The sequence below is a fragment of the Osmerus mordax genome, chromosome 23 (genome assembly GCF_038355195.1).
Source record: "Osmerus mordax isolate fOsmMor3 chromosome 23, fOsmMor3.pri, whole genome shotgun sequence".
NCBI classification, from domain to species: Eukaryota; Metazoa; Chordata; class Actinopteri; order Osmeriformes; family Osmeridae; genus Osmerus; species Osmerus mordax.
In genome coordinates this window covers 7,664,795-7,685,894 of record NC_090072.1, presented here as the reverse complement: position 1 = coordinate 7,685,894, position 21,100 = coordinate 7,664,795, and the positions used below count along the sequence as shown (strand labels likewise).

General features: G+C 44.2%; 1 protein-coding gene across 4 annotated transcripts; it reads right to left on the bottom strand.

Annotated features, from left to right (window-relative positions):
- Positions 1-1,070: 1,070 nt before the first annotated feature.
- On the bottom strand, positions 1,071-20,551 carry LOC136967554 (zeta-sarcoglycan). Of its 4 annotated transcripts, XM_067261382.1 has the most exons (9): positions 19,942-20,551; positions 17,391-17,516; positions 10,899-11,093; positions 8,887-8,988; positions 5,930-6,017; positions 4,861-4,983; positions 4,653-4,725; positions 2,246-2,369; positions 1,071-1,946 (listed from the first exon to the last, which is right to left on the bottom strand). In XM_067261382.1, the coding sequence occupies exons 1-9, from the start codon at positions 19,978-19,980 to the stop codon at positions 1,743-1,745; spliced, it is 1,074 nt and encodes a 357-aa protein (XP_067117483.1). In that variant the 5' UTR covers positions 19,981-20,551; the 3' UTR covers positions 1,071-1,742. The 4 variants fall into 4 exon arrangements, with proteins under 4 accessions (XP_067117483.1, XP_067117484.1, XP_067117486.1 ...); XM_067261383.1 differs by lacking the exon at positions 17,391-17,516; XM_067261385.1 differs by lacking the exons at positions 17,391-17,516; positions 19,942-20,551 and adding an exon at positions 9,115-9,237 and having other exon boundaries at positions 10,899-11,031.
- Positions 20,552-21,100: the final 549 nt, after the last annotated feature.

Genomic DNA, 21,100 nt, shown 5'->3' with positions numbered 1-21,100 from the left:
AGTTTAAAAAAGCAACATTTGATCCAGTTTCTGCACAAACACCTGTCAACCTTTCAGAACTTCTTGCTTGAAAAGCAGCGAAATCTCACATCAAACAGCATATCTTCCATATTAAAGAGAAACTCCTCAAATCCTTCCTCCTTTTGTGGCTCAGTGTAACTCCGCTTTGGCAGGAGTCCAGTAATCCAATCTCCTGACCCACTTCAATTTGTTACAAACACAGTAACACAAAATCCAATTAACAAAAGAGGAGAACAAATGCCACAGATATGACTGTTGGATTTAGTGGTATTTGCATAATTGTATTGATTCCCATACGTTTATCTATGTGGTTTAATACAACAAGAGTTCATTACTATTTCCTAGACCTGTTGACCCATCACTTAAACCATTTTATTTCTAAGGATATCCTTACCCCTTTATTCCTTTATCATTTTTACATGGCCTATTTTGTTCCCGACTGCTCCAAATTGAAACAGTACTGAAATAACAGTACACAGTCCATCACTGTGTGGAACATAAAACATCCCAAAGCATATTGTGCAGGACGTGCACAGCTAAAGCTAGCATATTAGAACTGTAGTATAACGAAATCAGAACCATACAAAAACGGAAACAAAAACAGTCAGACCGCTGACATGGTTCATACCCTGTTCTCTCAGCTCTGTGGGAGGGGGTGGTGCCGGACACAGGTCAACCAGGAAGTGGAGCAGAAGTGACTGTCTGGTCGGCCAAGTTGACGCACGGCTGCTTCTCTGAGATCTGCTGCTGGGGTTCATGGGCCATGGGATGGGATGGCGGAGCAAGAATGGGCTCCACGCAGGAGACCTAGTAATGGAGACAGTAATGGAGACAGTGAAAGGCCTGAGCAACCGTCAGGGTACTTTGCTGATGCTGGACATAAACTTTTCTCTTTAGAAGAACTTGGTGTATTTGGCTATATGTATGACATATGGCCAAGGCCTGGTCTGAGCTGAGCTGGATTACCCAAAGTAACACACTATACATACACTGCAAAAAATACACTTTTATCAAATGAACCAGGTATCTTACCTTTATTTTAAGGATCTTGTAAACTGTATGCAGGTTTTTTTTAAAAGGTATCTTGGTAAGTACGCTACTTGTATCATTTTATCAGTACCATTTCAAATGTCTTTATCAAAACAGTTTTGTTTCAAAGTACAGTATAGACATTTGGAATACAGTATAGAAAACATCAATTGAACATGGGAAATCCTAAACAGTAAGTAATAACATGAACAATGGGAATCAAGCATTCTCTTAAGACCCAACACTCCAAAATGTTGTGAAAACTAAAGAAAAAAATGGCAGAATTGTGCTCCCTCGACTGTTCTATGCAAGATGCAGACACCCCGACAAAGTATAGTCTACTCCGTGTTCCTTGTTCTATAGAAAAGGCACCTGTGTTCCCTGCCCTTTCTCCTTATCAGGAACTAACTGATGCATAAGGCGTTCATCTCTGGAATCTGCAGTGCTGGAAAGTTCCGGACTGTTGGCGAGGGAGCGGCGGAGAGCACCCCAAGGCCTTCCGTGGTGGACTGCATGTTGTGACGGGCGACCGTTACTGCTGCCCTCGGGCCTGCGCTATGGACAGGCCTAGAGTCGGACATCACCAAACGGTGCCCGTCTCTGGTGCGTAGTCGGACGACGAGGCAGACCCCCAGCAGGGAGACGGGTCCTCGAACCAGGGCCACGAGGTCTCCGCCGGCGCCAGTGCCAGGTCAGCTCCAGAGGCAGATGTTGCCGACAGCCTGGCAGGTGGAGCTGCTCTCGGCGGGGGAGAGGTAGAGCTTGCCGCTGGGGCAGACGCACACCTCGTACACCTTCTGTGCCCGGGGGGAGGAGGAGGAGGAGGGGCCTGAGGACGCGGCGTAGGTGCCGAGGGGCAGGGTCTCCAGTCGGACAGCGGCCGCGTCTAAAAAGATCTGACCGGGGAAGACGGAATCAGTGGTGTTTTGTGGCTCTTCGAAGGTGTGGGTGCTCTGGCTTTGCTTGGAGCCGTGACACTCCTTCCAACAAATAAATTGGAAAGCTAATTCAATCTGTGTGAGTGGGGCACTGGGGCTGCATTGGGAATACACGAACACAATTACAAAAAATGAGACCGTGACAAGTCAGGCCAAGGCTACAGGGTGAAACACTCGAGCAATAATGGACCTAATTATGATAATGCATTTGATGTTAATGGAGGCCCCCGGACGGGGAGGTTCCGCATGCTCCTCACCTCTCCCTCGGTGGACTGGAGGTGCAGGTCTTTCCGACACAAGGCCTTCAGCCCCCCCGTCCGGGCGCTGACCTCCACTCCCCTGGGGGCCTCCATGGTCAGGGTGCGCGTCGGGGACTCCAGCCTGACAACGACAGCGACACACGCAGCTAACAGTGACCCATCTAGCATGAGGCAAGCGTCTACTGTTATCCTACTTTGGGTTTTTTCCCCCTAACTTGTGGAAGTGATTACAATGACGCGGATGACGAAAGCTGATTCCAAGTCCTGCACTTAAAACTTGGAACTTTGGTTTGATTTAACACTTTACATTACAAAACTTCCCAAATACTTTGGAACATTTTTTTTCTTCGTCTTCATGTAATCTACTAAAAGTCGTATCCACCTCATCTTTTTTTATTTGTGTCTCAGCTAATGAGAATTCATTGCCATGCAGGCTTTAATGGAATATCAAATCAGCTTAGCGTGAGGCATTGTGCAATATGTTAATATTTGTATTATTAGCTTAGTTCCTGTGTTGACTTCCAACACCTCGATAAGAGTCGACTCTGGAACAGCGTTAAGGTTCACGGTTGCGTACCTCCTGTTCATTATTCTAGCCTGGTACTGCTCGTGAGCACACGTGCTGTTGTGGCATCTGATTCTGACCTTCAGCAATACAGAGGCTAATGCAATTATACATTTTCCTACGGTGGAATATTTGTTTACATGCAGAGATAAGAGCGAGAGCCAATCAATGAAAAATGTGTTTTCATAACTCTTAACCGTTTCAAATGGATTCTATTCCACCCAAATATGTTTTCAATGAATTTTAAATGAAGCGACTATAAATGCATGGTTTGGAAATCGTTTAAATCTCCAGAACCTTTGAATGTGACACATATTTGGATTATGAAAAAGGCAAATGAATATCTGCATTCCAAAAGCCTGTTCGGCTTTAAAAATCGTCTTCTACGCTTTCACAGAACTTACTGAGTTATGTACAGTCAAGTATTCTGTTTACCCTGTGCCACTTTGACGGCGGGTTACGAATTAGGCCAAGATGCTAACACACAGAAATATCCAGCCCAACACACCTTTCTATGACAGACCAAGATCACAGAGGAATGGAAAGGGAAACACATTTTCTCAGCTGAAATAACAATACGGCAGAACTATTCTCTTGGCAATTTTTGGTCTGCAACGTATCCTTCTTCCTTATTGGGAAAAAGTCAAAGCACAGGTCCTTAAAAAAGTCCCTACGCAGAGCAGGGTTAATGAAATCTACAAGGTGACATAAGGTGTTGAAGGAAATAGTCAAAGTCTATGGCACACTGGGTGTCGTTATGAAATCAATCCCAGCAGATGTCCCTTGGAAAGGCTAAACAGCAGGTGTGTTGTGTTTCACTGTGACAAGGATAGTTAGAGCTTGTCCCCACCAACTGTTTTTGTTTATGCTCATGCTCTCCCTCTCTCCCTCACACACTCCCTCTCTTTCTCTCCCTCACACAGTCTCACATCTGAGGTTTTTGGCACAAGCATCACCCACTGCTATCCAAATGTTACCTGCCAGGCCTTGTGTGCAAACCTGAGGGGTGCAAAAATGCTTCCAAAAGTAGAAACACATTTGCAGCAGAAGATTTTTTTTCTTTATTTTCAATAGAAAATGACATTGTTGAATAGAAGTGCTACATGGGTTTGTCGATCAGCTAATTATGCTTCCTGATCAATGCAACATTTCGAACATCAACTTCTGTTGAATCGATGTGAAACGTCATTATGTCAGCAATTCAGAATGCCCCTCTTTTACATTCACTCTTCCTGATATTGACTACACTGCAGATGGTCACCCCTAAAGCTTGTGGGAGCTGTGTGTGTGTGTGTGTGTGTGTGTGTAGATGTGTAAGTGTGTGTACGCAAATGTGTTTCGCTCTGGGGCAACTTCATTAGCATTCAACTCACCATAGAGTGATTAGCTGCCAGAACAGTGTTTGTCTGCCAACTGTGATTCGAGCCCTCCATACAAGACCACAGAGGTGGGACCGCAACCACACTCGTTATGGCTGGTTGATGGATGCCCCACAACCACTGCCTGGGGTCATGTGTGCAGCTGGAGAGCAGGAACTGGAGTATGCATACCCTACAGGGTCCTCTCCAGCACTAATTTACCAACAAAGCCAAACCGAAGGCGCTTCCTCGTTGCCATGTGGAACAACTGATACGGTAAATGAGTTTACGCTTGCGCAAGTCATTATTACTGAGTGTTGAGTGAGGAAAAAGGCAGAGTAAATTGAACTTGAGAGGGGTTTTATGAGGGTAAGGGGGGAGATACTTGTGTGGTTTCGCGTTGCAGAGAATGACGGCGATAATAGCGTTTGTACGGTTCAATTTCCAAAGCTGGGTCCAAATGTTACGGAGCATCGCTTACTTCAGGTCTTGTGAGGTGACCGCCTGGATGAGTGGCGTTTCTACCGAGTGACCAAACACAGCTCCCTCTGCACCTAGCCACAAAAAACAACATCACATTACTTCACGTCCGACATCCTTCTCTGACCGTGAAGCATTTTGGCTCAGAATTGGTTCCATATTAATTATCAGCTAAATAGAGAACAAAACCAAAAAGTGTCTATATTTACCGGTAACGGTGAGTTTGTCCGTTCCTATGCTGACCTGCTCCTCAGTTGCTGAGAACAGAAGTCTCTCTGAATTTGAGCTCCGTACCTCCAGCCTCTGGCACTGGACCTCCACTGCCTCAGAATCTTGAAGGGGGTCAGGCAGTTCAATTGGGAGTGGAGTAACACGAGAAAATGGTATCAAGGCTCGGGAGTTGCAGGATTGGAACTAAGATTGATTCTATTGCATTTCAATCAATGGGAAATGGGCAACTTTCAAGCACAATCCAATCAAATGCCAAATGTTGACAGTTATTAACAGCAGATGAATACAGCAGGTGTTAGGACCTACCCACAACTATATACTGGTTTCTTCAGCTTCAGATGTGTAATAATCTCCTAATCAGTCAATGGTCAGTGCATTTGCATCTGTGAGTTGGGAGAAGCTGGCACACTGGATGTCAATTATTTCCGCCAAGTTTCACCTCATTTAATCGATGATTTCCCAAATGCTGTTTCTACCTAATCAGACACCAATTTCCCGGAGAAGGTCGAGCGCAACGGGTGATGTCATATCAAAAGCCTTGTTGAATTACCATCAATCTTAAACTTATACTGGGTAGAATCAATAGCCGTTCGAGATAATAAGTAGGTCATTTGCTTTCCAATGGTCATTAATCATGTAAATTGCTTAGGTAATTTGGTCTGACTGATGGTTAAACTTGACGATAATAAGAAGAATCCATTGCCCTTTCCATAAGTGACTCAAAGGTTAATGTCTGCAAAACTTCCCAGTGTTTCCTCAAGCGGAAGGAGACAATTGGCGATGAGAAAAAAAGATAAATTGTTGCTCTAAACTTGATTAGAGTCATTAAAGAGAGAAGATCGATCAGGCAATTTACAGTTTCAGCCCCTTTGTCTTAAAACAACAAATGGTCAGAATGGGTAGTAAATAGTAAAGTATCAAGATACATAATATTTTAGTTTAATTAAGCCAATCAAATTAGTAGGGCGCTCATTCATCATTTAATTAGTATGAGGCCAAAAACCAACAATAAAAACAAAACAGTCTAGCCAATAGACGGTATCTCACCCACTGTTAGCTGCCCGGTGAGTTGGCCTTGGCTGTTCCGGGCGTTAAGTGATACATTGCTCTCGGCCCGCAAGACCAATGGGCTGTCCTGGGGAAAACATGAGAGGAACGAACGAGGATGCCAGAGGAGAAGAAGAACAGACCGGAAGAAGAGACAGGGAAAAACAAAGAGTTAATGCTTAATTCTTTCTTAATGAATCAAAGTTTTTCAGCTGTAACGGCTTGCCATTATTACTCTGTAATTAACTCGGAACAATGGTTAAGAAAAAATACAACTTTGCTACAGTAATTGCGTGTTCAATAACCCATTCGGTGCATTGCATTTTAATCGCCTTTCTTCAACCTCAGACCAATCTTCTCCAGTAGAATGAAAACAAACCCTTAGAGTGGAAGACTGCAATTAAGCGGGTGAACTTCTGAGATGGTTTTCATCGAGAGCCTGCTGGATATGACATGCTCATCGTGAGCGCAGGTTCTGAAGGACCCCCAGAGGGGCAGGAAGGGGGCTCATCAAGGTGGGATTTCCCAAATCCTAACTGAAGTATCACTTAAAAGAAAAGGGTGTACAGGCATTAACGGGTATCCTCTGGGGGGTGGACCTCAATGCGGCTCTCTTGAACGCTCCTTTGGAAGGGGATGAAAGCGATATTAGTCATTGCGGGGAAGGTCAGCCCAGAGAGAGCAAACGCGCATAAATGGAGCCTGTTGATGTTGTAGCTACAGTGAGGCTGTCCGACTGACAAATTACCATGGCGGAGCCAAAACAACGGGTGCTGCCCTGCATACTATGAGCAGCATCAGGGCCAGAGGCAAGAGGCACAGAGGACTACTTCTGAAAAGGCAGTCCAAGTGTGGAAAAGTTGTGTGACGTTTCAGGGTCTCGGGACTCGGCTGGTGCGTGATGAGATGGAGGTGGAAGCCTCACTTCATGCTAGCCCCCTTTAGCTTCAAGTCAATAAACAATGAAATCGACCTGAGGGGATTCAGGTTTCCTTCACACTCTGCTCACCCCAGCCTCTTTGTGTTTATTACATTTCTAAGTGTTTCAGCGATATTCCTTCACCATGATCTGCCCCTGTTTTTGTGTGCGTTTGTTTACTATGGCACTAATTACTGTAATACAGTTGGAACTGTACAGTTCTGGTCCTTTATTATCTACCACATTTGCTATATGCAGATGTTTGTCACTTTGGAACAAATATCTACTTAATGAATGCATGTAGCTGTAAAAATGTTACGGTAATTAATGGTGTAAAATTCATTCTAATTTCATTCCTAATTGTCTGTGTACATGCCTGTTAGTATCCGCCTCAGAGATGGATAGGGTTCAGTCCAATGAATCACACCTGCTCGGACCTATTTATAGAATGACCGGATCCCGTAGAGACAACAGCCAGCAGTTTTGAATGACAGAGATTTGATTAACTTCCCCCTGCAGCTTAATATCAGCGTCATTAATATTACACTATTCAATTCACACCCAAGATCGTGTTTAGGGCTTTCATCTTGAGCCCACACAGTCACCATGTGCATTTCCACAAAGACGTTTGAGATCCGCAGATTTAACAGATTGAATATCTTTGGATCGTTCAATATATGGTACAGTAGTTCTTCTAACAGCTTATTTCCAGGGCTAACTCATTTCCTATCACATCAGTGGTCTATTACGAAATGAGCAAAGTTAAACAAGACATCTACATAGAGTTCTCCACACCAAAGGCTGTACCTCTACCATAGCTCTCTGTAATAGCTTATTGATCAGTGGTGCAAGTCAGACTGAAAAAGCGCTACATCCACAGTAGTATGACTAAACTCCCTGCAACTCAGGGGATAACCATAATCCTTCTCTCCCCCCCTGCTCAGTGCTTGACACATTTCCTCAGGTGAGAAATATTGAACAACCCTTTCAGAGATTCCCTCCCGCAAAAATCTCTGGCGAGAGGAGATAAGGGTGTCCTTGCATTGCTCGTCCGTAAACAACACTGTAAAAATGTCTCGGGGTGGTACTGCGCCAGTGTGTGGGGGCCAAGTCAAAAAGCGGGCCGAACTCTTCAGCATCTCAAGCGCAACGTGCCTGTGTTCAATGAGATTTCGAAACGTTCAATATGCACTGACAAGTAAATCAATGGCAACACCGAACGGGCAGTACGAAGAATGCCATCAAAGAGCCTACCGCACATCAAAGTCAATCGTCTACCTATTTTATCCACTTTCTCAATCAGTCCAGTGTACCAAATCGAGCCCGAAGTCTTGTCCTCACCCGTATCGACAGCACTCCAAAAGCATATCGCCCAGGTCCTGAAATTACTTTCCTCGACCATACCAAATCCCTGCAAAGGGAACCATCAACAGAACGCCTATGAAGTTAGGCGGGAGAAGAAAAAAAAAGAGAGCATTTGTGCTGGAGCTTCTCTTTAAGTTAATCTACAGAACATCAAAGGGTTGCGGGGTTGAAGGCAGGCGGGAGGGAGGGGGGGATGGGGCAGTGGGGGGGGCTTTATCGCGTGGGCTTGATTGGAAATCCAGCGGGTATTCTCCGTAATCGTCTAATCTCCAGTAGGGCTGGATGTGGCCTGGGAGAGGCAGAGGAGGATGTTATTACCTATTACCCATCTCCTGCTGATGGGGGAGCCCGATACAGACACGGGAGGACAGGAAATGAGGGGGAGAGAAGACCGTCACGGCTGGAGACGGACAACGGGGACAGTCTTCGTCTGTGTTCCTACGTCTGATGGGTGTCGTACATCCGCGGAAGGGCTCCCCGCCTCCAGATCAAGACACACATCATGGACTTTCTTCCCAAAACTTTCAAGTTTCAAGAAAGTTTGACGAGTCCGTCAGAATACTTCGATCTGTGGGTCTTAGGCTGGTTTTGACTCGGGGGGGGGGGGGGGGGGGGGAGAATTAGCCAATCCAGTTGTGCCTCGCTGTCCTCCAGAACAGTCGTTTTTTCTTACCTTTCTCGACTGGATCTCGTTGACGTAGAGGGGCAGGAGGAACTCTGATATCCCCTCCAGACGGATGCCATCCCTGCTCACCTGGAGGTCTCCCATTCCGTTCTGTGACACAAACAGACAAAACGAGGGAAAGTGCTGGTCACAAAAGCCTCAGGTAAACCAGGTGCTTGACTGGGTACATAATGTTGAGCCTAATATGAGCCCAAAACCTAGCCAGAGAATACTTACCATGGCAGCGTGGTGATTAAATCACATTTCAGTTTCCCAAAAACATCCTTGTGGTTTTATTCATTGTCGCTTGGAGCCTGCTAATGGTCGGCCGTGGCCTGGGTTAGCCCCCCTACCTCGAGGCTGTGCATGCCAGGCACCAAGAACACTGAGTGACAGGACAGAGGTAGGCTGTCACACGGTGGTGACAGAGACACACGCTGTGAACACAGGCAGGGTGATGGCGTGTCGCTAAGCCTTTCAAGCCGCACTAACGTGGCAACCCTCCGGATTTACGACCGAACGGCGACGAAGGTTACACAGACATCTTTCCGTGATTCTGTCTATCCTCTTCGAGGAAGTGTAGGGGTTTGATGTTTGTTACAATGTGTGTGATTAGGGTTAGGATTAGCTATACATATTTTTTTGTTTAAAGTTTTTTTATTTTAAGTCCACCAAACGAGTACTTACAAATGTATTTTCTGTCGATAATGCATTAAGTTGCTGTGTTCCAAATCAATACAAAATCTGTTCAGTCAAAGATGGACCAATTCATCATTTAAAAAGATGATAACAGTTCTAGTCCGAACAGACACGACCTGCATTCCAAATCCAGTTTTATTTCCTCTCCCTATCAACTGAGATGAACAAATGTTGGAAACAAACAGGAGGGCAAAAGCCCAGGTTGGCATAGTTTTCTATTGAGCCAGCGAAGTCTTGAGAGATGGGAAGCGGAGGAGTACATTTTCTGGAGCGACACCAACACCGCTGATAAGGTCTTTACTGGCGACAGAGATTGATGGGAGGCTGGGGAGGGGGGGAGGTGATGAAGATAGTCTGGGGATGCATCCTTCTCCCTGGATGCAGTCGTCAGGAGTTTGTTGACAAAATGGTTGATGGGGTGCATTGTCCCCGAGAATGTCACGCAAGCCAAATCTCCTTGTTGGGTTTACGTTCACGGTCAACACCCTGCAACTGTAAGCCCCACTTCTTTTTTGGATTGTTTTATTTTATTTATGAAGTGGAAAAGTGTGCCACGGTGGTTTAGATGATCTCATGTTAAACTCTCAAACTGTTTGGTCCAAGACTCAAGCGTTTCATACAGTATTTCAAAATCTACAGCTGACCGACATTCCACACTCCTTCAAAAATTGCGTTTGTGGATGATCCATTTCTCATTCACATAAAAGTCATAATTTTGTTACTTATTGCATCCCTCCAACCTACCGCGAATGTTTCTTACGTTAGACATTTTATGCATTTAACAGACGCTTTTATCCAAAGTCCATTACGAATACTACATAGAGTCAGAAGTGGATCAGAAGTGCATTGTTGAACAGTATTTCAGTGGTCAAAGTACATCCTCAAATCCATCATTACAAGGTAGATTCATAGATTAATCCAATAGGATCCTTCAATAATGGACCAGTGTAGCTCAATAATTCCCCTAGCCAGACCTCAATGCATGCTACCAAATCGACAGAGGCTTATTGGTTACATCATGCTAGTTTGTTGTTCATGGAGAATAGGCTATCCAAAAAATTATACTCCACTTTAATCAGACTTAGTTGTAGGTCATGGGAGTCATGGCTGGATAAGATGAGTAAAAGGAGAAAAAGAGATTATCTTGCTGCCCACAGACCTTTAATATGTGTATATATTTTTTTGGGACCAAGTTTAGTGGAGCCGTCTATCCAGACCCTGATGCGGAAACCTGCCAGAAATAGAAGGGTCTTTGGGACCTGGACTTTTCCTGAGGTAACATCACGCATCCTGGTCCGGTACGAAAGATACCCTGTACTTACCACGGTGAAATTCATGACCTTTATTATCCACACGGTGAGAGCCAGGTTGACTATCATGATGACCAGCAGCAACAGCAGGAAGAAGTAGAGGCATCTCTTCCTCCAGCCGTACAGGCCCACGGGGTAGACGGCGTCGCAGCCCGGCCGCTGGAGGTGGATGGACTGGGAGGCCAGGACGTACTGTTCCTGGGTCATCTGGAACAGAACCGCACATGGACGCCGTTTATAACTGGCATGGCATTATATCAAAACCCTGAACATAGCATACAGGTTACAAAAATGATCATATTTTAACATACTGCCAGCCATATGTTTTGGTAACGCTATATTTCGATCAATATGCAGTAATTTACTTCAAAGAAGGCCGGTATCATTCTGCACTCATCCTTTCATCTTCTGTCCAATCAGGTGAAAATCTTCCCGTTATTGCACTCCTTATTATAGGTTCATTGTTTATCTTATAAATTATGAATGTGTTGCCGTGTTCGAAAAATACATTTTGTAAAGAGTACTGGGACGGCATTAGACTAAAGGCAACAAAGCCCTCAGAGATTCACAGCCCACATGAAAACACCCAACTTGCTTTTTTGAAAGTTTTCTGCCACTCTGTCACTTAAAAAACTCCCAAGATATAGACCCTGAAACCATCGCCAGACTGAAGGCATGGTGTTATCCTAGCCTGAAAAGACCATGCATAGTAATTGACAGGAGGTAGCAGGGGTGAGAACTCCACACTTCTGAGTCGGCTACAGTAGCCGTATTCGGCTCTCAAATTGAACTGCCGCTACAGTAATCCATCAAGCTCGAGGCCTCGCCGACAAGGTTATCTGGGTGACTTGATTTTATTAACAGCGAGCAGCACATCTGAGCTTCTATCTCGAAAGGTGTCTTACCCTGCCAATGCATTGAAATGATGATCATCTACTGCAATTCACCGTTGACATGCTAGTGATCTGTCATGGTAATGATGGATGGTCTACAAGGGTATTAGACTCTGGGATGGCATTATAGACGCAGAGGCTAAACACCTGAATGCAATACAACATGATTCAATATGCTTTCCTCATCAGCGAATGAAAATCAAATGGGATAATCATCTTTCAACAACGATACAGTAACCTGCTGCACCGAACAAGCCTGTCTGTGCGTCCTCTCTTGACATTTCTGAATTTCATACTCCTGAACAAACAACCTTTTACATGCCGAAAGGTCGTTTGTATGGGATTTAATAACCAGGTGTCCCAGCTTTGTTGTCTTCTAATCAAGTGTTGACATTTTCGAACTGGATTCTTGTGTCCACAAAGCATGTGAATGACAACTTCCTGTGTAAAACTGGCTCTTTTTTTGTCTCCACCAACACACACACACACACACACACACTAAAAGTCATTAGTATTCTACTGTGTGAGATAGTCAATCTTTAAAACAGGAAATCTAAATTGAATTCAAAAACTTTGTCGCGGAGTCAGACTGATGAACAGTTTCTCTTCCGTTTTCAGCTCAGGTTTTGTATAGGCGGAGCCAAAACCCGACCTATCTACGTCAGATCACTGACGGTTGCATTCTGTTACTCAGCTGGTACAATGCAAAGACAAAGTAATTAACACATAAAACACTCAGAGACTGCAGGTAGGTCTGTTCTGATATCTGAAATTTATTTAGCTAGCGTTGCTGTTGTTGCTAAATTCAATCAATTTGAGGGGGCGGAGCTTCAGCTCCTTCAGGCGACACGCCCCCCCAGTCTCAAGCAGAGAAGACTGCTGATTTTCTCACGATTTCAATGCCTAATTTAACATACTCGTCTGTGTTTTTTTTCCATTCGAATTTGGATGGGTAGTAAACAACACATTCTTCTGTGGTGTGATGAACTTAAAACTCATTTTCAATTCCACTTTACAGGATCTTTAAGGCATCAAATAACATGCATTAGTCAGACACATATCTTTTGCTTACAATAACTGCCTGAAGTCTCTGATCCAGTTATTAGCACCGGGAATCTTCAACGGCGATGCTCTTCCTGGCCTCCGCGCAGCCACTATTCCAGCTTGTTTCTGGGGCTTTCTACCTTCTGTTCCCTCCACAGTATGTTCAAGTCACACTCAATTAGATTCAGAGTTATTGGGTGACTGACTTGAGGCCAATTAGAATTGACCATTTTCTGACTGTGAGGAACTCGTTGGCTTCTCTGGCAATATGTTTGGGCTCATTGTCTTGCTGCCGTGAAATGGGTTCCGAGGCGTTCTGTTCTACCTGAGGAGATACAATATTTCTGCACGCTTCACAATTCATCCTGCTGCTGCCAGCAGTCAAATCACCAATGAAGATAAGTGCGTCTGTACCTGCAGCCATGCATGCCTGGCCCGTAACATTTCCTCCATGTCTGACTAAGCTTAGTACATCCTGGAGATTCTTTCATCTTCCATTATCCGTTTTTTCTTCATTAAAATTGATCATCTACTAGTGGTATTCTCTGTCCGTCAGGCTGTTTTCCATTCCAATATTTTTGCCAATGAACCTGGACATGTCCAATGCTTTCAAAATATCCCTGATTGAATTCAGTTCATCTTTAAGCCACCCCAATTAGCACTTACTGATGTGAGACACACAGAGACTGATGTTACACCACAACAACAGCATCCATAGGAAAATGCCGGAACAAAGCTAGAATCACGACCAGACCACTCCACAGCTCTCTAATGAATGCAACGGCACAAGCCCATTACACCTGCCTAATGAACATAGCTGTGGAGCCAATTTAACAAATACTTGTAGTACAATTAAATGGGGGCAGGGGGCATACAAAATGTTATGTAATTTCTAAATGGTTAACCTGAAAATACCCTTAAAAGAAAGAAAACTGTCTTTATTAAACCTCTTGTGACCAAAATGTGTCAAGGTCTAAGTGCTTTCAGTGCTCACTGGAGTTCCATGTAAGCTGCTTCACAAGGAAACACATAAATTCTGCGAAGCATGTTGGCAAAGTCAGGGTTTCATCAGATTGTCCTCCAATCTTCACTGAAGGACTTTCACGAGCATGTTCTTGACATATGAAATTCAAGGAACTAACTAACCAATGAAAAATACCTGTTTTCTACAATGTAGTCAATCCTGATGGCAATCCTATTGAAGACCCCTGCTTTCTGGCAAAGCCTAGGAGAGGTCCATTAGATTTCTGTGCCCGTATGGCTTTTGGGGGGCGGGGGGGGGGGGGGGGGGGGCGGGGGGGGGGGCGGGGCGGTGTATTTGGAACGTCTGAGCACTGATCACAGATCAGAAGGGGCAGGTGACTATCAACTTTGGTCGTTGGGGTCGTGCGTCGCCAGCCGCTGTTCTCCAGTGATCTGAGAATGCTTCCTGACGGGGTGCAACTCACAACCACGGGCTCCGAGGACAAGAGCACAACACATCTCTGAGGAGGAACTGAACACTGTGCCTGTGCCACCCCCTCCCCCTCCCCCACCCCCTTCCCCTCCCAGTCTGGTATGGCTGATAAATGAGCCTCGAGTCAGGTGGAATTCCTGCTACAATGAGTGAATGGAATGATTTATAATGTGCAGTGCGCAGAGGGACTCTGCTTGGGATCTCCTGTCACACTACAGGTCCCACTGTGGCTGACGATGGGCTCAGCGAACAGGGCAGCTGTTTGCATCTTTCCCGCTTTCCTCAAGTCATTTTTGAGGAACCAGGTGGGGCTCATGCATGGAGAGCGAGTGTAGGCTGCAGCCTTCTCTACAGAGACCGCCTGTGCCGGATGTGGCGACCCAGTCGATGGGCCCACAACACTTCTTCGGTTACTGTTGCATGCCAGGATCCCTGAGCTCCAAGAGCATCCTCTTGAAATGACGACTAGCCAGCCATGGAGGGACGCCTTCAGACTCAACTTAGCATTTCCAACTCTTGCATAATTTGGGTGTCTCAAAAAGCTTGGTAGCGTTACAGTATCAACTTCCCAACTTTCTTACAAACAATTATCTGTGGGTTGGTGCTGTGTGGGTGCAAAAACCAACTTTGATATCTTGCCAGTACTGAGATTTCTTTCCATATCAAATTCAATCTAAGCCCAATTGTCACAAGCATTATCAAATCGAGACTTATGGAACTAATTGTTAACACAGTTGTCTTAATGGACTTAAGACAAAGGACTCATTCCGACTGATTTGCACTGCTTTAATTGGGTCATTTGTAACCATGACATTACTCCAGTGTCCCTAAACTGACACTGAATAACTAAAGTAGCAGGACATACAATGTGCAACGATAGCCTGTAATTGAGTTAAATGAATCCATTATACACTCGGTCACATTGTTTGAGAGGTTCAATGTGTGTTCTTAGAGCGCTAATCTACCCCGTCAGACCAAGAACTACAGCCCAAAATAGACATGAGTAGTTCTCTAAGAATTCCCTGAGATCTGCCCTGAAAGGTGCTGAATAAAACTCCTTGTGTAGCACTTTTAAGATCACTTCTGAGACCTGCAGAACTCGAGCATAAACCTGGCTTTGAAATTCCATTCTGCGGTCTTGCAGTAGGAATACTGGAATACCAAGAGGCTGTGATGTGAGATCATTGCATGTTTCTCTGCCCATGACTGACACACGTTAAACTTACAAGGTCAACAAGCATATTGCACTTAGAGGTTGTGTCTGATAGGCAATCACGGGCCCATTCCATCTATGCTCACTACAGTTTCATCCACTTGACAATTCTTGGTTCCTGCTCAGAATGACAGTTTGGTCACATCTCACAGTAATGACAGATGTCTCACAAATGGGATATGTGACTTTGCAGTGAATACAAATGACCCATATCGCTGACCCAGAAATGTCACAGCGTCCAATTAGACCACTGATACAGTTCATGGAGAGGAGCGATATGAGAGATGGGTGCAAAGGAGCTCTCACGGTCATTTCAATCTCATCCAAGACATTCAACAATCAGATATTTTTGCCACTGAGAGCACCAGTGCTACAAGGTCCCTAGATGTACTGTAGATGATAGTCCATGAAACACAAAACGTAGAGGCTATAGAATATGCTGTGTTGAAACTTAAGATGGGCAACGTAGAAAAGGGTGGATCTACTTGGATCAAAGCACAGCTCCCAAATAAAGAGTCTGGCTCTGAATACTAACTGAAATGTTCACCAAGCTAAGTCACTGCTCCTAGCAGGATAAAACACAGGAAAAAACACACAGAATTACTAATGAGGCACTCAAGGGTATGCAAACACTCTGTATACAGACAGTACCCCCTTCTCATTCTTCTCTAGAAAGTTCTCTCTTTAGCCTACAGTCGTGCCAGAGCAGGCCAACTCAAGTCTATTTTCAACCCTCTGTTGCCAGGGGAAACTATAGCACTTCAGCCCTTCTAATTTCTATGGCAACCTACTGTTCCCACACCACTGGTGGATCCTGTGATTACTTTGCAGAGTTTTTAATGCATACATTACCCTCTCTTAGTCACGCCTCCTAAAGCTCGGCCGTTCGCACGGCAAATGAAACAGGAGCGCAGCGGCGTGCCGTGGTGGTGCTTTGTCAATCTGTCATTACCGCAAGCAGGAGCCGGTGCGTGCACTTTCAAAACCAGAAGTATTAAAGAAGACGGCTAAATAAGTCAACAGTTTTGTCTGGGAGTCAGATGGCTGAGCGGTGAGGGAGTCGGGCTAGTAATCTGAAGGTTGCCAGTTCGATTCCCGGCCGTGTCAATTGACGTTGTGTCCTTGGGCAAGGCACTTCACCCTAGTTTCTTCGGGGGGAATGTCCCTGTACTTACTGTAAGTCGCTCTGGATAAGAGCGTCTGCTAAATGACTAAATGTAAATGTCTGCCGCATCTCGAGTGGCCGTTGTGAAGTCAGTGCTATTTCGGTAGCACGGCTTGAGTCATAAGCTCCCTTTCGAGCAGACAATGTTTGACGTGTAACCCTATGCCGAGAGTGGATCATTGTGCGGGCGTTGCTTTCCAATGTTAGCGGAGAGCCCAGATCGAAGGGTTTATGTGAATCATCTTTCCAGTTCTATCAAGCAGAAGAACTGTGATCAGAGTGCTCAGAGGGCATTTGCATGCAGAACAATTATCCTTAGAGTCTGAAAACCTTTCCAATTCCAGATGGGGCTTTTTGAGGTTGAAATACAAGGTTTGCTTATGCAGGCAAAAATGATTCTGATCCAAATAGGACAACTAGTCTGATAATTGATTCAATTGTAAAAATCAGCCCAATTCACCCAACACAGAGCCTTCAATACCCTCAGTTAGGCTATGGAAGATTTACCACCTGCCAGTCAAGTCTTGATTACGTTAAAACGTGAGATCTCTTCAAGCAACAGTGGTCCAGGCCTACTTCTGCTCTGCCAACGTTTGTGTGTTGTGTGATAGCGTGCGTGTGGATAGATAAAGTCAATGTTTGCAGAGATAAGACGGTGTAGGTCTGATACCAGGGGGTTGTCCCCCGAGCACCGAGCCCAGTATACGTTCCAGGCGGAGGCGATAGCAATTACCCAGCGGCTCTTCCCTTCGCCAGTGCAGCCTCGTCTTCGCCAATTAGCGCCGGGTGATAGTCTACATGCTGTTTCGATCAAACGACGAGGCTCTGCGGAGGCAGCAAAACGCCGCCGAGAAGCCGCCTAATGAAGGAAAATGAGACGTTATTAATGCCTGATGATGTTAATCAGGAGCATCGTCTTGCGTTCCCTCACTCTGCTGTGCCACGGGTGTCCCACAAGGCTCGCCTCAGCCGGAGGTAAGAAAACATTTGAGAAGCACTAATGACTACACGCTCTCAGCTCCGATTCGGTCTTCCCTCTCTGAGTGCGTTTGCTTCACAGATCCCTTTCACTGCGGCAGCCATGGGGGTGGGGGGACCGAACTTAAGACACAAGAAAAAGACTGCTCTTGACTTTCGGGGACGGGGACTGAGTGCACATCCTTATCTTCCAATTACCTTTATAAAGAGGCAATCCCCTCGTCGCTTTTAAGGACTCAGTGAGCTCCTAACATTCATGTCAAGAAAAAGAGTGGGTGGGTTATGGCAAATGTCACGGAATTCACTGCACTCTCTAAAAGCTCACCTAAACAGGAAGAGGAGTAGACCCTCATTTTGATGCAAATCTGCAAAATTTGTGACGGGCATGTGCAATTAAAAGGGTTATGAGGCACAAGGTTCTTAAATAATGCAGTGGACTACAAAGATACAGTTGTTTATGCTATTCCCAGATACTGATGAATCACTCAAACAGCTGACTTACATTTTGCCCTAAGTGCAACGAACTAAGTAGTGCCTAATCTGAAGACAATTTGGGGCTTTCTGGAGTGACAAAAAAGGTGTCTATTGGTACATTGTATTTCAGTTCTTTTGTTCTCTGTGCCCTTTCCTCAGCACTTCTACTTGTCTTTTACAGGACAGAGAATAGATAACCTGAATGGGACTGGAGGAGATAAAGGCTCTGATAAGGTTGCAGCTAGATAAGGTCACCGTCTGAGCATGCTAGCCCCCAAAAATAAAAGATGTGAAAAAGTTTTGGAGATCCTCTAAAAGAATGACTAAAGTTAGTCAACGTTTTCTTTACAAGTCTCATTAAAAGGACCTTACGGTACACATGCAACTAAGTCAGCTGCACTCCATTAGGATAAGCTTAAATCATTACAATTAGTTACTTTGGTTAATGAACCTCACAGCAGGCTATTTGTCAACACATTTGGTCGCTTGCTGTTGATTATGAGGTTGGATCTCCATTTGTTTACCTCTCACGCTTTTACATTTGACTCGACACATTGCTCATTGACGTAAACAGGCACTCTCCTAGAGAAAGTCCTGTAATGCAGGAGTGCACTGGCTTTCCTCGCTAATCCCTTACTAATTCTCCCTGAGCTCACAAATCCATTTTGGACAACACTCCTGGGGTAAATTTGCATTCATCACATGGACACACAGGGGAAGTGTCAAAGTGACCATTCAGAGATGTTACTGTCAACATGCAGAATGAGATTCATGATCCTTACTGTAGCCTACACACAAAATAATACCACCATTTTAAAACAAACTACTGTATAGCCTTACAGTACATCCAAACATTTACTGAAAAAAACAAATATAAAACAATATTTAGGAAATAAAAACGATTTGGAGGGACTCATAATGCCAAACATGTCTGGATGCATCACTAAAGACACTAGGCTGGTTGAGGGTTACACTGCACAAATAGTGGGCCTGTTCAAGTGTATCCTCACCAGTTCTCTCTGTTTTTACTGCTCCACATAGCTACCATTGAAGGAAGATGCTGACAGTAGCTTAAGGTCTTTGCCTCCCTCTTTCAAGACCAGAATATTAATGAGCATGCAGACAGAATATGCACATAGTGGATACATGATTTAGTCTTAAGACGAAAACTCATTAGGAGATCATTATTATTGTGATACTGTAAGTGGTAGTGGAAGCATTTAATTTTTTTAAATAAATAACAGCTTTTATTCCTCAATTGTTCTCTGAACCATACTGTTAGTGAAAAGTAAAAAATAAATAAATAAATGTAATGGTAATCTTGACAATTAAACAGAAAGTCATAATTTCCTGTCTTCTCAAGATAAGTGAAACCACCTTTAGTGTGGAATAGGTTACCTGTTGGCCATCTATTTCTTCCATTGGTGTGGTCCCTGATGGGGGTTTACTCAGTCATACTGTACACGTATAAGAATGAACGGACAGCAGATGCATAGCCCCCCTTTACCGTCCCTAGATAAATGAAACAAGTTCCACTCAAGGATCATTGTTCATTGATAATACCTTAACATGCTTTAAAATGCAGTGAAGAGTAAAAAGGGTTACTAAAAACTAATCTTTCTTCAACACTTAACTATGTAGCTTACATGATTGGTCACAAATGCTCATACAATTGAATGGACACATGCACCGTTCAGACCCATCACCCTGTATGGAATACATTTCTCAAATCCAAAGCTGTCCAACAAAAACTAGATTAGGCTACACAACATTTCACTTGCTGTAGGCTACAATTGAGCAAATTGATATAAAACAACTTAAATCGCTCTCACCTTAAGCGCCTCGATGTCCAATGTCGTTGACTGATCCATGTTGGGTTTCTTAGTTTTTTACAATATTATGACAATGTCAGAGTTCTGAAAAACTTGGACAAGACTGCATAGGCGGACCTCCGCACCGAAATCGAGACAGTTACATACCCATCTCATTATTGCGGGAAAAATTATACGCTTTATCAACTTCCTGTTATATTCATTTCCACTCTTTTATCAATAAAATACTCCGACAACGGCACATGACAGCGGCTGGTCTAGTGCAAGATTCTGGGGTCATTGAGCAAAATGTTGCACAGGTGTATCCAGCGTGTCCAATGATTACGCTCATTTTTGAGGAATAGAATCATGAAAGTCCCTCAATATACACGAAAAAAAGATCGATTTTGAAAAACACAACTTTGCATCGCACTGCATCGTAGAATTTTCAGAAAGCAATCGTGTGTCTAGAGCTCTGTCATTGCTCGGAGATTGTAGTTGAGTGGAAGATTGTAGGAGACGGAATATAGCCTAGTACGGCACACAAAAAATCCATCCCTGTCGCTCACACTAAGCATTGACGTGTGATATAGTTTCTCATAAAGTTTATGATTAAATTTCAAAGGGTTCATCGAACAGACAACGTCGACTTATCAAACTCCTGAAGTCGTCGACTAGTGACGCTATTATATGTGGGTATGGTAATCGCATCGGCGTGCGCAGCGAAATGTCTTTCAAACCAGCAAAATGCAGACAAGAAATTGCCAGGTTTAGAAATTCGTAGGTTCGTAGCTTTGTAAAACAACTTAAAACATATTTTACGGTATGTTATGCTAAAATATTTTGATGGATAGGCCTAATAATAAAAAACACAGCAAGAACTTTAAACCTTTTTTTGTAAGATGGGCTACGTTACTGCTGCTTAGGCCTATACCTTTGTTTATGTATATTTTATCTAGGCTACTAGCCAACCTATTTGTCTACATCCATTGGTCTTTTTAATATCAGCTGATCATTGGTTGCAGGAAGTGACTTAAACAGTGAACATTCACTTCAAAGGTTATGATATTAAAGAAGCTAATTTCAGAAAAAATTATTGACACTAGGCTATAGGCCTACTTTAATTTATTTGAATAATTTGTTACTGCTGCTTTTGCACGCTTGATGGCCGACGGTGCCG

What these genes read in the sequence shown, in the direction of transcription:
- LOC136967554 (XM_067261382.1), bottom strand. Translation starts at nt 19,980, where the DNA reads ATGGATCAGTCAACGACATTGGACATCGAGGCGCTTAAG. An exon ending in ACGAGATCCAGTCGAGAAAG is followed by an intron (nt 6,018 to 8,886) that starts GTAAGAAAAAAC and finishes TGTTTTCCCCAG; the next exon opens with GACAGCCCATTGGTCTTGCG. An exon ending in TCCAGTCCACCGAGGGAGAG is followed by an intron (nt 1,947 to 2,245) that starts GTGAGGAGCATG and finishes TTCCCCGGTCAG; the next exon opens with ATCTTTTTAGACGCGGCCGC.